This window comes from Heteronotia binoei, chromosome 18 (assembly GCF_032191835.1).
Source record: "Heteronotia binoei isolate CCM8104 ecotype False Entrance Well chromosome 18, APGP_CSIRO_Hbin_v1, whole genome shotgun sequence".
NCBI lineage: Eukaryota > Metazoa > Chordata > Lepidosauria > Squamata > Gekkonidae > Heteronotia > Heteronotia binoei.
This window is the reverse complement of record NC_083240.1, coordinates 15,466,770-15,479,672: the sequence shown is the minus strand read 5'-3', so window position 1 is coordinate 15,479,672 and position 12,903 is coordinate 15,466,770. Positions and strand designations below refer to the sequence as shown.

Below are 12,903 nucleotides of genomic sequence, written 5' to 3'. Positions count from 1 at the left end.
CTAAGCACCAGCATGTAACAAAGTTGGAGTCACCCAAGCTACACAAATCCCCCCTCTGCCCTGGAAGCTTCCTGTGTGACCCCGGGTCAGGCATCGAAACAGAGAGCAGGACATTCTCAGCTACTTCCCCTCCCCCAACTCCCCCAGTGACCTCTGCTGTATGTCTAGAGGAAGGCCAAAAAAATCTCTAGGATCCCTGGGCTGGCCTGGCCTGGAGGAAAATTCCTTCCTGACTCCATCGGCATAACCCTGGGCATGCAAGAAAAAGCCACGAGAGCTGAGCTCATTCAGCCACGAGAGCTGAGCTCATTCAGCCACGAGAGCTGAGCTCATTCATCCTTTCCTGCCCTCCTCACACGATCAGCCTAACTTACCTCTCAGGTACGCAGGAAAAAATGGAAGAACAAGATGATGATGATATTGGATTTACATCCCGCCCTATCCTCTGAATCGCAGAGTCTCAGAGTGGTCACAATCTCCTTTACCTCCCCCCCCCCCCGCAAACAGATACCCTGTGAGGTAGGTGGGGCTGAGACAGCTCTCCCAGAAGCTGCCCTTTTAAGGACAACTCTTGCAAGAGCTATGGCTGACCCAAAGCCATTCCAGCAGCTTTAAGTGGAGGAGTGGGGGAATCAAACCCGGTTCTCCCAGATCAGAGTCCACACACTTAACTACTACACCAAACTGGCTCTCAGGAAGAGCAGAAAGGAGCATTGCACACCACTTTGGGCCCCTTGGGGGGATAAAAAATGGGATGGAAATATCTGTGTCAAGGAATAAATAAAATAGAGTCAACCAGCAAACAACAGCACTTTTGGGTAGGGATCTGGCTAGTAGCAGCTCTAAGCCAAAGCAGGAACTGCGTGAGAAGTATTTCTTTCCTGAACTGAACCCACCCACTTCTATGGCATGGCTTCTTTTATGTTCTTATGGCTGCCTGTGCCAGGTGACATCTAAGGCCAAAACAGATGTTACTTGTGAGCTGAATCGGGTCAGGGTTCTTTCTTGGAAGTTCATATTTCAGGTCAGACCAGACCCAGGTTGAAATTGAATCAAAAAGAGTTTTCAGTTAAACATTAAGAAGAACTCAGTGGAACAGGCTTCCTCGGGAGGTGGCGAGCTCTCCTTCCTTGGAGGTTTTTCAACAGAGGCTAGATGGTCATGTGAAAGCAATGCTGATCCTGGGAACTTAGGCAGCTCATGAGAGGGAGGACAGGAAGGGTTGCATCAGTGCCTAGTTCTTGTGGCCCTTTCTGACATGCCCAGGGAAATGTTGTTCAACATTTTGGGGTCAGGAACCATTTTTCTCCAGGCCACTTTGGCCAGGGATGCTGGAGGGTTTTTTGTGGTTTTCTGGGCATGGAGCAGGTGTCACTGCATGTGTGTGTGTGGGGGGGGGGGGGAGGTATTTATGGATTTCCTGCATTGTGCAAGGGGTTGGACTAGATGACCCTGAAGGTCCCTTCCAACTCTGTGATTCTAGGAGAAGTGTCCCAGAGGGTAACTCCCAAAACAAGCCTGTCAAAAGTCCACAGAGGGCTGAGGGGGTGAAGAGGACGCCTGGTTGAAGGCAGAGTCAGGATACAGGAAGCTCTTGAAAACAGGCTGGAAAACTGGGATAAAACAAATAATTTTAACCAAGCTGGACAGCTGAACAGATCGTTCCCCTGGAGTGTTCCAAGTCAGGAAAACAACAGGTTAAGCCCTTCTGGTGCATTGTGGTCCTGAACCAAATCAAGCTGCTGCATCATTGGGAATGAACTTCCCAGCAGGGAACTCAGAGCCTAAGAAAAGCACCTTTTGAGTCTTAACTGTTCCTCTCTTCCCAGGACCAGCTTCTGCAGAAGCTTGGGATGGAGCTGAGCCGTCTCTCCAAGTGCGAGGTGGAGTCAGCATGGAAGGACGAGGTGATCTCGGTCCTCCGGGAGGAAGCAGACAACCTGCAGAACCAGCTGGACCTGATCCAGAAGGGGGAAGTCCCCATCCAAGAGGAGCCCCCCAAAGTGAAGGTTGGCCAGATTCTGTGGGCCTTTTGGGGAGCCAGAAGCTACCCTTTTGAGTTCTGAGTAAAGAGAGGAGGGCTCAGGCTGACCCATACTGCTGTTTTGGTTGCTCCTAAGTGGGGGAGGGGGGATTATACAACTTTTCATTTTAGCATTTCCCTGTGTACCAATGTGGCGTCTTGCAAACTTTGTTGAATTTAGATAGGATGCAGTCAGATCTGTTTCCAAGTTTTTGGGGGCCCCGGGGCAGATGTTTTCCGGGGACCCCTCCCCTCCTTTGCCAACTACTAGGCCCTCATGCCCTCTTTCCTTTCCACCCACCTTCATGCTTCCCACTCACTTGCATGTCCTTTCCTTGTCTGCTCACAAGCATTCCTATGGCCCATGCTCACGGTGACCTGCAGCCTTCCTAATGGAACCAGACATTAAATGCAGCAGGGAGCACGGGAGGCAGAGAGCTAGCGAGGGAGTTAGCAGGGGATGCTGGAAGCCGGCCTGTAGCCACGGTGGGGCCACGCCCCCTCAGTTGCAAGCTCCACCCCACCTCAGCATCTGCTGACGCTGGCCGGGATTGCAGTTAGGAAGTAGGGAAAGGCCTACCTGAGTTCATGTGAAGCGGCTTTATACTGAATCAGGCCATCAGGCCATCGAGCTCAGTGTTGTCTACTCAGACTGGCAGCTGCTCTCCAGGATCTCAAGCAGAGGTCTTTCATATCACCTACTACCGGATCCTTTAACTGGCAATGCTGGGGATTGAACCTGGGACCTTCTGTCCTGAAGACCTCGTCCATACTCTCACTGGTCCCAGACAGTTTTTGCCACGTTGTTCCATCTCCCTTGAGAGGAGAAGGGAGCAGAAGTGTTTTCAGAAAAAGGCCAAAGGTTGCATTAGCCTTGGGCAGCTGAGCAGGCGGTGGCCGACATCTTGTTGCTTCGGTTAGGGGATTCTGGGAAATCTTCTGACATTCACCCAGTGACATAACTCCTGACTTCAGTTCCCAGTTTCATGTCTACTCACTCCATCTCCTTTCTTCTAGGAAATTCCCAAAGAAGTCAAGGAAGAAGAGGTTAAAGAAAAGCTAGCTCAGAGAGGCCTGTCATTGCCCGTCTGCTTAGGGCAAAAAAGCATTCCGGATGAGTTTAGGCAAGAGATAGAGCGCTTGAAATTAGAACTGGCTCAGTCAGACAGAGTTCTGGGCAGCAAGATGTGCATCCTGTCTGAGACGCTGTGGAAGGGCCAGGAAGAGCTGGAGCAACTGGAAAGAGAGGTGAGTGAGCACCACCAGGTGTTTGTGAACATTCTGAGTCCTCCCTCTTTACAGTAGCATTCTGCCTTTTCTTTCACAAAACGTCAGGACCTTCAAGCCATGCCTCCTTGAGGCAGCGTCAATGGGGGAGCCTGTTTCTGAATGCGTGTTCCTCGCAGACCCAAAGATGATGCCCCTCAGGCATCTTCAAGGAGGTGGTAGATAACCAGAATTGACCCTTTTGCTTGGAGAACTGAGTGCCAGGAAGTCCCGTTGGAAGCTGCCATGTTGGGGTGCTGTTGTAGAATCTCCTGTCCTTTCCTGGATTTCCGAGTGAATTCCAACCAATCTGTGTTTCACAGATGTTTGTCTTACACAGGGAGGCGAGATTAAGTTAACCTGAACATCAAGCGAGTGCAAATTTTTCCTTGCTTACCGGTGTGTTCTCAAGCAAAGATCTTTCACGTCATCTGTTACACGATCCTTTTAACTGGGGATGCCAGGGGTTGAACCTGGGACCTTCTGCGTGCAAAGCAGATACTCGGCAAGTAAGGAATCCTGATGATCTTCACGGTGCTTTAAACTGCAAATTGTGGCTTCTGTTATGATCATGGCCATGGTTGGAATAGTGAGTACATTCCATCCTTATGCAGTTTCACCTCTTGTCACCCACATACACATGCACATACTCATACACCATTAGCCATGGAAGGTAAACGATCATCTTGTAAACTAAGTCCAAGCTGGGAACAATCATAGCTGGCAATCTTGGCTTAGTTGGTCCATTTAGAAAAAAATCTTGAAATATCTGAACATAAGAGAGAGAAGCCATGTTGGATCAGGCCAATGGCCCATCCAGTCCAGCACTCTGTGTCACATAAGAACATAAGAGAAGCCATGTTGGATCAGGCCAACGGCCCATCCAGTCCAGCACTCTGTGTCACATAAGAGAAGCCATGTTGGATCAGGCCAATGGCCCACCCAGTCCAACACTCTGTGTCACATAAGAACATAAGAGAAGCCATGTTGGATCAGGCCAATGGCCCATCCAGTCCAACACTCTGTGTCACATAAGAACATAAGAGAAGCCATGTTGGATCAGGCCAATGGCCCATCCAGTCCAACACTCTGTGTCACATAAGAACATAAGAGAAGCCATGTTGGATCAGGCCAATGGCCCATCCAGTCCAGCACTCTGTGTCACACAGTGGCCAAAGAAACCAGATGCCATCTGGAGGTCCATCTGTGGGGCCAGGACACTAGAAGCCAGGACATCTGACTGTCTTGCAGTGAGTGAAAGGAAGAGAGGCTGCACAATCAAGACACATCTGTTTAAGGCTTAGTTGGACCTTTCATCTGAATTCAAGACTGCTTGGGGTACAAATGTAAAAAGTCGTGGAAGAAATCTCATTTGGTGAGTCTTGAGTCTTAGAACTTGTATGTAGCCTAAGAACACTTACTCCTGGCACTCGAGTTGAATACATTTGGACGAGTGGGGGTTGATTCCCCACTCCTCCACTTGCAGCTGCTGGGATGGCCTTGAGTCAGACATAGCTCTTGCAGAGCTGTCCTTGAAAGGGCAGCTTCTGGGAGAGCTCTCAACAACAGGAGACCACCCTCGCCTATCTTGGAGTGTGCTGCTTGCTTCTGGTATCAGATCTATGACTATCTTCAATAATAACAACTCTCTGTTTCATCAGGATTAGTGTTTATTGTAAGTTAGGATAGTACCACTGGTAAGGCCAGTGGCAAAATTAAAGCAGTTCAAATGGAGGTGAAGATATATAGAAGCAGTTAGCCGTCACCTACGCACCTAGTTTACTGGTGGAAGATAAGTTCAAGACACTAAATTGTTACAAAGCAGACATTCTCATACCACAGTGGTTGTTAGCAAAACACTCTGACAGATAGGGATGACCTTGATGGTTAGATGGTGTTTAAAAGGAAAGGTCCCCTGTGCATGCACCAGTCGTTTCCGACTCTGGGGTGACGTTTCACATTTTCACGGCAGGCTTTTTACGGGGTGGTTTGCCATTGCCTTCCCCAGTCATCTACACTTTCCCCCCAGCAAGCTGGGGACTCATTTTACTGACCTCGGAAAGATGGAAGGCTGAGTCAACCTCAAGCCGGGCTACCTGAAAACCGATAGAGGGCCTAAATACTTGAGTTTTTCCCAACCGGCGTAGCAGGCGTTTTAGAACAGACAGAACAGTAAAACAGTAATACAGTAAAATGGCAAGGGATCTTGACATCCGGCTCTTCTCATTGTCTTTGGCGCTTGAGCCTTACCTGGCTCCCCTCCCCTCGAGCCTACTCGACTGCTCCCACAACCACCGCCACACACACACAAAAGCAGGTGTTTACTTGCACAGAAAGTCTTCTGACTGGAGGAAGAATTAAATGTTGGAGGAGGAAGGGAGAGTGTGGGAAGGGAAGTGATGAGTCATAACAGGAAGGGCTGGGACAGTGTCAAGAGTTGGTGTTCTTTTTATCAAGCCTCAGGATTTCAGATGAGAGCCCCAAAGATCAGAACTGCAACCCTTCACCTGGAAGGTCAGTGCTCCACAGGGCATCAGGGCATTTGACCAACACTTCAAATGTTCCCTTTTTCTTCTGCCCAGCCCACAGAATAGCTGAAAGAAATGCTGTTATTGTCCAAGCCTTTTGCATTGGGAAATTTTGCTTCCTTAGCCCTGGCTTTCCCAAGAAGCACCTGCCACCCTTTCAGTCTTCCAGTTCGGCTTGGAGTTTTCTTTTTTTAAAACAAAATTGTATTACTCAATTAAAAAAAAAAAAACCAGCAAAAAACCTATCTACATACTCAAACTTACCATCCAAAGATATAAAACATTCTGCATACAGGGGTCTATTATAGATAACACATTTTATGGAAATAAGCATTAGAGGGAGGAAATTTTTGCAGCAGACAAATAGTCAAGAAGAAGAAGAAGATGATATTGGATTTATATCCCACCCTCCACTCCGAAGAGTCTCAGAGCGGCTCACAATCTCCTTTACCTTCCCCCCCCCCCCCACAACAGACACCCTGTGAGGTAGATGAAGATATTGGATTTATATCCCGCCCTCCACTCCGAAAAGTCTCAGAACGGCTCACAATCTCCTTTACCTTCCCCCCCCCCCCACAACAGACACCTTGTGAGGTAGATGAAGATATTGGATTTATATCCAGCCCTCCACTCCGAAGAGTCTCAGAGCGGCTCACAATCTCCTTTACCTTCCTCCCGCACAACAGACACCCTGTGAGGTGGGTGGGGCTGGAGAGGGCTCTCACAGCAGCTGCCCTTTCAAGGACAATTTCTGCCAGAGCTGTGGCTGACTCAAGGCCATTCTAGCAGGTGCAAGTGGAGGAGCGGGGAATCAAACCCGGTTCTCCCAGATAAGAGTCCGTGCACTTAACCACTACACCAAACTGGCTCTCCAACCATAGTAGACCACAATGTAATAAATGTCTGTTGTCTACCAAACTCAATAGGAATGGATGCATTACTAGTTTTCCTGTTATAAAAAGATCCCATCATTTATTGGTCCATTGTTCAATCGTAGGTATTGAAGGCTTGGGGTTTTCTCTTGCGTGCGCCCCTGGCCATCCCCGAGTCATTCTTTTCGGTGCCTGATCTTTGCAGTACCTGGAGCTGCAGCAAAAGAAAGCAAAGGAGTCCGAGGAAGAGCTGATCTGCAGCCTTGAATCCCATACAAGTTTGGAAAGATTGCTGGAGCAAGAGCCTGAACTGGAAGGGGAGGAAGAAACCAGCTCGCGCAAGCTCCAGGACTCCCAGAGAATGAACGACGAGCTCTACAGAGAACTGGAGAAAGCGAAAAACGATTACGACGTCGCAACGGGTACAAAAGGGGAAACACTGAGCTTGTTAGAGGAAGCCCTGCTGGATCTGGACAGTGGTCTATCGAGGCCAGGGTCTTGTTTCCCCACACTGGCCAGCCAGATGCCTCTAGGAGCCCCCCAAACACATTTGAGACATACAGGCAACAGCCCTCCCCATCACCATATTTGTCCATGGCAATTGGTGTTTCTGGAGGTATACTGCCCCTGAAGGTGGAGGTTCCATTTAGTCAGTGCTTTTTTTTGTAGAAAAAGCCCAGCAGGCAGGGCCGGATTAACAATTAGGCCAAGTAGGCACTGGCCTTTAGGGGCCCCGGGCTGGCTTTCCCTCCGTCCCGTTCCCCCCCCCCCCCCCCCGTTTGCAACCCTCCTAGCCTGCACATGCGGGCAGCAACTGAGCCGCTCTTTGTCCAACTTGCCTCGTGCGGCTGCTGCTGACGTTGTTGCCAAGTTTGCCTCTCTTCCTCTCCCCCACAGCTCTGTCAAAAGGGCTTTTGAGAAGGTGCCTGCAGGCTGCAGTGGGTGCTGCATGCGGCATGTTGGGTGCTGTGACTCTAATTTGCAAGGGGGCCTCCAAGATTCTGATTGCCTAGGGGCTTCCACAGGGTTTAATCCAGCACTGCCAGCAGGAACTCATTTGCATATTAGGCCACACCGCCTGGCCTGGGGGGCATGTGACTCCCGCATGGCAGGTCGGGCCAGTCAGAACTCTGGCCAGCCCAGGTGGAGCTCCACTCTTGTGGGCTCCGGCAGGAAAAAATGCCCTGTGTTTAGCCAGCACAGCTGTCGCTAAGACCTCCCCTTGCAGGGATTGGTGCACTCCCCTTTTTGCGGCCCTCCTTGAACTTGCAGCATTGACTTCTGTGCAGTAATAACTTGCCAGCGTGTAAGAGTGGCCTCTTGAGTTTTCTCCATTTGTACGGGGAAGGGTCGTTCCCCTTGACAATCTCCCTTCTGCTATGCTAGGCGCCATTTCGTCCTTGCAAAGGAAGCTGTCGTTCGAGGAGTCTCAGCTCCGCCGAGCCCACATGGAGCAGGAATTGTTCCAGAAGGAGCTGCGGGAACGAGGAGACCAGTTGGAAGCGATGACTACCAAGGTACATCACACAGACCCGCCCCCCCCCCCCCCCCCCTATTAGTTTAGGGGTGGAATCCGGGACGTCGGCGAGTGTAACACAGCGAGAATGTGGAAGTGGTGCTGGCACTGCCCCAGTTCCCATTTCTGATCAGCCACAAATCTGCAGGATTTTAGAGAACTAGCAGGGTAGAGTTCTCACCTCTCCAAACAAAAGACTTTGTTCTCCATAAGCATTTACGGGCAGCTTATTCAGTGCAGGGTAAACGTTTACCATGGGTTGGATCTACACAGCTTTTCCACAGGTGATAAAGAGAAGAGGGGTGTCCCTTGTGACCACCAAAAAGGTCATACTGCCGTAAGGGATGGCTTCTTCCAAGAGATATTACTGCAGCCACGTTATTAATGCCTTTTGCCACTGGGGGGCCCTTTCTCTCAGTTTTGCAACCTGCGAGAGGAGAGGAAGCACGAGGAAATGATGGGCAACATTGAAAGGGAAAAGAACGCACTTCGGAAGGTGAGCCAAAGATCCACACTACTAATGCCCCCAAATGCCTGTATTGTGCTGACCTGTCCCCCACTTCGCTGATCAAGGCAATGGCACAGCAGAAGAAGGAGAATTAACCCCTTCCTTAGTTCTGCAGTCTTTTATCAGTATTGGCCCCTCTGTGGCTCTTTGCAACCAGGGCCAGCCCTAGACTGTCTGGCACCCTAGGCAAGGCTAACTTCTGCTGCCCCCCCACCCGCTGTGGTAATGTCACAGAGTCACAATTTGTCACCCCCAGCAGGCTGGCGCCCTAGGCAGTCATCTGGTTCGCCTAGTGGCAGGGCCGGCCCTGTTTGCAACTCACGACAGAAGGACCCTCAGCGTCCCTCTCCCAGTGCCAACGTTGCCACGTACGTGGGCTCTCTTCGATCTGTTTACCGGGGCCGACAGACCATTTGCCCTCTGCAAAAATTCAATGAGTTTCAGTGTGCTGGAGGGTCGACAGCCACCCACCCAGCCGGCCCCTGTGGCAGGGATCAGTACTCCCTCTAAGCTGTGGAGTCTTGTGAGCAAAAATTCTACTTGGTGAGCTACTGGCATTAAAGTTGTGAGCGAGCAGTTTGGCTACTGCATAAATCAGTTCGCTCCGGGGCCGTCCTTCCTGAGCTAGGACAAAAACATGTGCGCCGGAGGCTAAAAAACTGAGCTAGCTCACACTAACTCAGCTTAGAGAGAACGCTGGCAGGGATGTATCGGCCATCTCGGCTCCTCACTCCCTTCTTCCCCTTCCACCTCTCAGGTGGTCTCCGAGCTGGAGTCCAAAGTGGCAGAGAAGACCCAGCTGATTGAAGAGCTGCAAGGTGACATCAGCCGGCTCCAGGCGCAGGTGGAGGCCAACCAGTTCTACACCAGCAAGCAGCTGAACCAGCAGAAGGAGCTGCAGAGGCAGCTGGAGGTTCTGCAGAGGGTGGAGCAGCAGACCAGAGTCATGCTGGAGGCCATCAGCACCAGAGTAACCCTCTTCTCCCGTCTTAACCCCCTTCCTTCCTAGCCCTTCAGCTGTTAGTGGGATGATAAGTAAATATACAAGCAGAACGCAGTATAAATGCTACAAACAAAACCAAAACAACTGTGTTATACACTGATTAGTAAAAAGATTATATTAGTAATAATCGGGGCATTTTTGGTAGCAGGAACTCCTTTGCTTATTAGGCCACACACCCCTCATGTAGCCAATCCTCCAAGAGCTTACAGGGCTCTTAGTGCAGGGTCTACTGTAAGCTCCTGGAGGATTGGCTACATGAGAGGTGTGTGGCCTAATATGCAAAGGAGTTCCTGCTACAAAAAAAAAAAAGCCCTGGTAATAATACTCTCATCACTACAAATCACTATAAATGTGTTGCCAAAGAACTACAGAAGACACCAGGATATTTCTTCAAAAGGTAAGCGTACCAAAGAAAGTGTCGTTTCTTCTCAAATGTTATTATACCGAATGAGCATCCCAGGTAAGTCTCTTCAATTCATATGAATGTCCATTAAGAGGACTTAATGTGAACTTAATGGACATTTATATGAATTGAGAAGTAATGACACTTTATTTGATACACTTACCTTTCGAAGAAATATCCTGGTGTGAAGTTCTTTGGCAACACGTTTATAGCGATTTATAGTGATGAGTATTATTACTAATACAAACTTTTACTAATCAGTGTATAACACAAGTTGTTTTGCTTGGTGGGATGATGGCGTGAGACAACTTAAAGCCAGGGTCTCCAACAGATAGGTCATTGGCTGCTGTGGAATAGTTTATGGATCCCCCAGAAGACCTAGCAAAAGATCATGGAGTTTCTGTTTCTTTAGGGAGTGGGTGTGTTTCTCATCGATTCCGCACTTAGCACTTGCCTCCCTTCTGTGCGGGGCTCTTTAGGGTGGCTCTTTTTCCACCCTAAAGATTCTGCATCAGCATCTCTGCAGTGGGGCTGTGGGTTCCCTGCTTGCTCCCTGCCCCGCACAAACTCGAGAGGCAAGAACGAGACCCGGGGTGGGGGGGCTAATGTGGAATCGGTCTCTGTTTCGCATGCGTTTTACTCCCTCTAGTGGGTTATACCAGCTACTGTTCCACAGCATCGACATTCTCACTGGAACCAATTCAGCTGAAAACAATAAGAGCGCTAAATAATACATAGTAATATTAATAAACGTAGCATAAAATGATAATTAGAAACACATGTGCATCTTGGACTCGTAGTGGTTGTAAAATGTATAAAAATGATTTTATTGTGTATATATATATATTTTTTAATCTTATATGTTGTTTTTGATGGTTGTTAGCTGCCCTGAGCCCGCTAGGGGAGGGCAGGATATAAATATGATAAAATAAAAGAAATGTCAGACGCCAACCAGTGTGATATCGAATCAACCAGTAGAGGGAGCAAAATACATGCTGAACAGGGAAAAGAACCCTGAAAAAAACAGAAACTTCCAAGCAAGGAATGCAGAAGAAGCCCCATGAAGATCTGCTCTAGGCTTTTTCCCTCGAAAATGTTTATTTCATAGGATTTTTCTCTCTGCCGCTCATCTTGTTGCTTCCTTTCTGGTCCTCTCCCTAATCTCTGTTCTGTTTCTAGGTCAGAACGTTTTTTTGTAACCTGCCAGGGTGGGGATGGGAAAGTTGCTGAGGACAATTCTCATTCCTCAGAAGTAGATCTCATTCAAGTCAGGGTTGATGGCTCTCCTGAATCTTCAGGAGCCCTACTCGTGGAGGCCGATTTCAGTGCCTAGATTAATCAAATGACGTGCCTTTTCCCCCTGCCTACTCTGGGCAGTAATACTTCTCCATGGGACCAAGGACCACACTGAACATAACTGCACCTATGGGATGCCAAAACCATTTTAGAGAGGAATTTGGCCATTTAAAATGCTCCAAATGCCCAATCCTAAGAAGAGCCAGTCTGAATAGCCAAGACTGCTCCTGATAGACCAATAGTCTGGCTTGGTATAAAGCAGCAATACCCAATCATAAGGAGCCATAGTTCAGGAGCAGAGCATACACTGTATATGCAGAAAGTTGTAAGAACATGAGAAGAGCCCTGCTGAATCAAACCCACCCAGCACCCTGTCTCATACAGTGGCCAACCAGTTCCTTTGGAAGGCCAACAATGGCATAGATGCCAAGGCCTTCCCCTGATGTTGCCTCCTGGTTCTGGGATCCGGAGGTTGACTGCCTCTGAACATGGAGGTTCCCTTTAGCCACCAGAACTACTAGCCATTGGCAATAAGAATATAAGAAGAGTCCTACTGAGTCAGAGAAGTGGTCTTGATTGGGCCAGCAGCCCAGCGGAACCAGGTGATTTTATCTCCCACCCCTGGGAGCCTTTTTTACATGCTGGAACAGTTATTTACATAAGTTTGAAACAGCAAGTCATGCTGCTCCAAAGTTATGTACATCAGGGGTGGCCAACGGTAGCTCTCCAGATGTTTTTTGCCTACAACTCCCATCAGCCCCAGCCATTGGCCATACTGGTTGGGGCTGATGGGAGTTGTAGGCAAAAAACGTCTGGAAAGCTACCATTGGCAGCTTTTGAAAACAACATGGGGGGGGGGGCAGGAGCCCCTTCCCCCCCCCCCCCCCCCCGTGCCACAGTTCTGAGCCAAAAAAGGCTCCTTCTGATCTTTAAAATGACATTCCTTGCAGCTGTGATGTGGCTGCAGGGAACACGAGTTGGATCAGGGAAACACGAACTCGACTCACCAAAACACCTAACACTTAGCCTGGCCCTTAAGAACCTCATGCTTCTGTCAAAAGAGTTGCGTCTAGCTTCAGCTAAAGCTCTTTCTGCTCTCCTTTTAAGTTTGAAAGGTTTCGAAGCAAAATCCTCCAGGCTACCTACAGTGCCCCCGGCACCAAGTCCCCCCAGTCGGAAATCGGAGACGAAGAGGTGTTGGAAGCCTTGCAGGTAAAGAGGTCCTGTGCAGAAGGGGACTCAGCGGAGACTCCCCCCTCTCTCCTTAGTGAGGGAGGACAGAATGGATGCTGCCAGCCGTAATACCAATCCATGGATCTGTTTTCCAGAAAATAATAAACGACCGTATGGAATTTTACCAAATGCTGCGGCAGAAGGGGGTGAAACTCCCAGCCCTGAGCTCCGAACAAACTCTAACGCCGCCTCCTTCGAAGAAAAAGAGCCCAAACAAATAGGGCATCATGTATTCTTGTCCCTGATGGAAATACT

General features: G+C 49.2%; 1 protein-coding gene across 1 annotated transcript in view; it reads left to right on the top strand.

Annotated features, from left to right (window-relative positions):
• The window catches only part of CCDC27 (coiled-coil domain containing 27), a 27,975-nt gene extending 15,072 nt beyond the window's left edge, over positions 1–12,903 (top strand). Inside the window, exons 6-13 of the mRNA XM_060259609.1 lie at positions 1,830–2,009; positions 3,041–3,271; positions 6,895–7,111; positions 8,076–8,206; positions 8,624–8,701; positions 9,471–9,683; positions 12,523–12,627; positions 12,744–12,903. Of these exons, the coding sequence (XP_060115592.1) occupies positions 1,830–2,009; positions 3,041–3,271; positions 6,895–7,111; positions 8,076–8,206; positions 8,624–8,701; positions 9,471–9,683; positions 12,523–12,627; positions 12,744–12,869 (1,281 nt within the window). The 3' untranslated portion in view covers positions 12,870–12,903. The remainder of the gene's footprint in view (positions 1–1,829; positions 2,010–3,040; positions 3,272–6,894; positions 7,112–8,075; positions 8,207–8,623; positions 8,702–9,470; positions 9,684–12,522; positions 12,628–12,743) is intronic.